The sequence below is a fragment of the Sarcophilus harrisii genome, chromosome 5, assembly GCF_902635505.1.
Source record: "Sarcophilus harrisii chromosome 5, mSarHar1.11, whole genome shotgun sequence".
Lineage (NCBI taxonomy): Eukaryota > Metazoa > Chordata > Mammalia > Dasyuromorphia > Dasyuridae > Sarcophilus > Sarcophilus harrisii.
The window spans coordinates 192,088,089-192,091,142 of NC_045430.1; the positions used below are offsets into that span (position 1 = coordinate 192,088,089).

The 3,054-nt window shown below is 37.0% G+C and overlaps 1 protein-coding gene across 1 annotated transcript; it reads left to right on the forward strand.

The window, feature by feature from the left end:
- Positions 1-1,055: 1,055 nt before the first annotated feature.
- Positions 1,056-2,250, forward strand: LOC100919087 (taste receptor type 2 member 39-like). The gene has a single exon (XM_003771704.2). It carries the CDS (start codon positions 1,225-1,227, stop codon positions 2,209-2,211), a length of 987 nt encoding a protein of 328 aa, XP_003771752.1. The 5' UTR covers positions 1,056-1,224; the 3' UTR covers positions 2,212-2,250.
- Positions 2,251-3,054: the final 804 nt, after the last annotated feature.

Sequence of the window (3,054 nt, forward strand, 5' to 3'; positions counted from 1 at the left end):
TTCTCTATCCTAAGTGAGATAGAGGGACTGAATTGAATGTGAAGATTTTTGAAGTCTTTAAAAAAAGCTTAACCTCTGAAGATCAAGATCTTGATTGGTAACAAACCCCTCTTCTTTTAAAGAAAGAAAGCTGCTTTTCTCTAGTCCTGCCCAGTTGGATGTTGGAAGGTCCTATCATCTTTAAAGAATTGGTTAGAAATAGTGATGGCTGACTTCATTCCTCCTTTTATAGCAAAGAGAGAACACCTCATCTGAAAGATCCAAATGAAGACTGATAAATAGCAACAAAGATAGGTAACAAGCAGCAGAGACTTAATGCAATATATAATACATTTACACTACAGCCTGGTGGGAGAAGGCCCAAAAGACAAAAGCAGCTCAAGCATCAGAAGAAATGGGCAATCCTGAAGCATCAGTGACATGAGTCAACCCTTCACATGTATCGTCTGGTCATAGGTTCCCTGATTTGTGACCTCATACTCATGTACCAAGTCTACACAGTTTGCCTAGGGATGTACTTTCTATGAATGATCTGTATGTATGTCTACTCATTCCACTGATAAAATGTATCCTACTACACTATGTGTGTACACTGCACTAAATGTATCTCACTATACTATTTCATTAAATGACTTGATTTGGATTAATTATGCTTGTTGATTGATTTTCAGTGGGAACTCAAAAGCTGTGTAGGGTTTGAACACAGCACTACAGAAGATCAGCAGTCCCTTTTCATAGTTTTCCAAAAGGAACTTTTATGTAAATAAGGGCTATCCCAGATGATGTGCAAAACACTTTACAAACTTAAAATATCATATGAATATCATTATGACATACAAACGACACCTGTAGTCACAGATTAGAAATGACTAACAAACTAATGACAGTTCCTGAGACCACTGAAGGACAATCATCTCAAGGGAGTATCACTGAATTTGAAAGAAGAGAGTAAGATAGTTCAACTCTGCTTGAGTCCTTTCCAGAATCCCCCAGCTGGTCCACTGCCAACCTGTCTTAAAATAGAGAGATGCCTAGGAATCAAATCCAGTTATTTGCATCTCTAGGCTCAGAGCTAAGAATCCTGAAATAAACAAATCATATGAATTTAGAAATGCTACATCAACTGCTCCTATGAGATAAATTCTCGATGCTCCTAGGGATCTGCCAGTCAGGTGTCTGAACAACATATTTCTTCCATAAATAGAAGATCTTTGGTTGATAATAATGATTGAAATCTGCAACTCCTCAGAAGATGAGCTATCAATGTTTGTTATTATCATATCTTTCACAGTTCCAGGAATGGAGTGCATCATTGGCATTATTGGGAATGGCTTCATTATGGTTATAAATGGGGCTGAGTGGGTTCAGAACAAAAAGTTCTCCCCAAGTGGTAGGATTTTGTTTTTCCTTAGTTTGTCTAGAATTGCTCTTCAGAGTTGCATGATGATAGAAAATTCTGCTGCTTTGATATTTCCATCCTTTTATAAAGAAGATACTGTCTATGAAATATTCAAAGTCATTTTCATGTTCTTGACGTTTTGCAGCCTGTGGTTTGCAACTTGGTTGAGCATCTTCTACTTTGTAAAGATTGCCAATTTCAACCACCCCCTGTTCCTCAGGCTAAAGTGGAAAATCGCTGGATTAATGCCCTGGCTACTGTGGTCATCAGTGATCATTTCCTTCTGCTACAGCATCCTTTTCTCCCAACAGGTGTATAATACATCCTGCATTCACTCAATACCTAAACCATTCTCTAACTTCACAAAGAAGAAACACAAAATCAATACCAATATGATTAACTTGGCTATTATCTACAATGTGGGAATGTTCATCCCTCTCATCCTTTTCATGCTTGCTGCTGTCCTCTTGATCATCTCTCTCAAGAAACACATCCTACAGATGGAGAGCAATACCACAGGCTACAGGAATCCCAGCATGGAGGCTCACATAGGAGCCATCAAAGCCATAAGCTCTTTCTTCATTCTCTACATTTTCAATTTCATTGCTTTGCTCCTCTACATGTCTAACATTTTTGATGATAACAGTTTCTGGACTGTATTCTGCAAAATCATTATGGCTGCCTATCCTTCTGGTCATTCAGTATTATTAATCTTGGGCAATCCCAAACTGAGAAATAACTGGGGAAGGTTTCAGCATCAGATCTGTTCTTGCTGTTTGTCCTCACGCAGCTGGACCCTGTCAGGAAAATGAAGATGAATTTTTCAACTGAGACTCTTGGGGCCTCTTGCCTTCTGGGACACCAATCTGAGTCATCACTTGCATTGGGTTTTTTTTTTTTTTTTTTTTTGCCTCTCCCTTTCCTTCCTATAGCTTAAGACAAGCTCTGGAATTTGGGTTTTGTTTCTTTTTTCCCAAAACACTGTACTGTCCCTCTCCTATAAGTGAAACTATGAATTTCTTCATAGAGGATATCATCACTAGGAAGGTAATATTAAATATAATAATCAAATTATGATTAGCCAACCTGCTGAGCAGAAATAGAGGTAATGTGTTTTACCTCCATTCTATAAAGAGACAACCAGAAGTAGAAAGACTTAAAATGGGGCTAGGCTGTATACCTGGCCTATCTGTCCATGCAGAACAATCCCTGTATTTGTTGTCCTTTCCTTTATATTAAATTTACATGTAAGATTCTTATAATATGATTTTGTGACTAGAAATTTAGTCACAGAATTTGTGCCATTGAAAGGCACATTCATCTACTCCACATTTGATTCAAATACCATTCAAATGTGATTTTTCCTGGTCATACACATTTTTCAAGATTAACACAAAATGATAAAAGAAAGCAAAAATGATAGGAAATTCCAAGAATGTGATGAGTTTGAACTTTGCCTCATATACTTCTCTCTTCTCAGTCACTCATAAGTGACTTTTTTAACTTAGACAAGTATTTTGTACTGACTGAAGATAGATTGAGAAAGGAAAAAAAATTGATGTATTTCTGTGTTCTTGGAAGAAAGAAGTAAAAGGAAAGGGGTGTTATTGAAAGTTATATGACTTGAAAAAATACAAAATAATTCCTTCTGAGGA

What these genes read in the sequence shown, in the direction of transcription:
- LOC100919087 (XM_003771704.2), top strand. Translation starts at nt 1,225, where the DNA reads ATGATTGAAATCTGCAACTCCTCAGAAGATGAGCTATCAATGTTTGTT.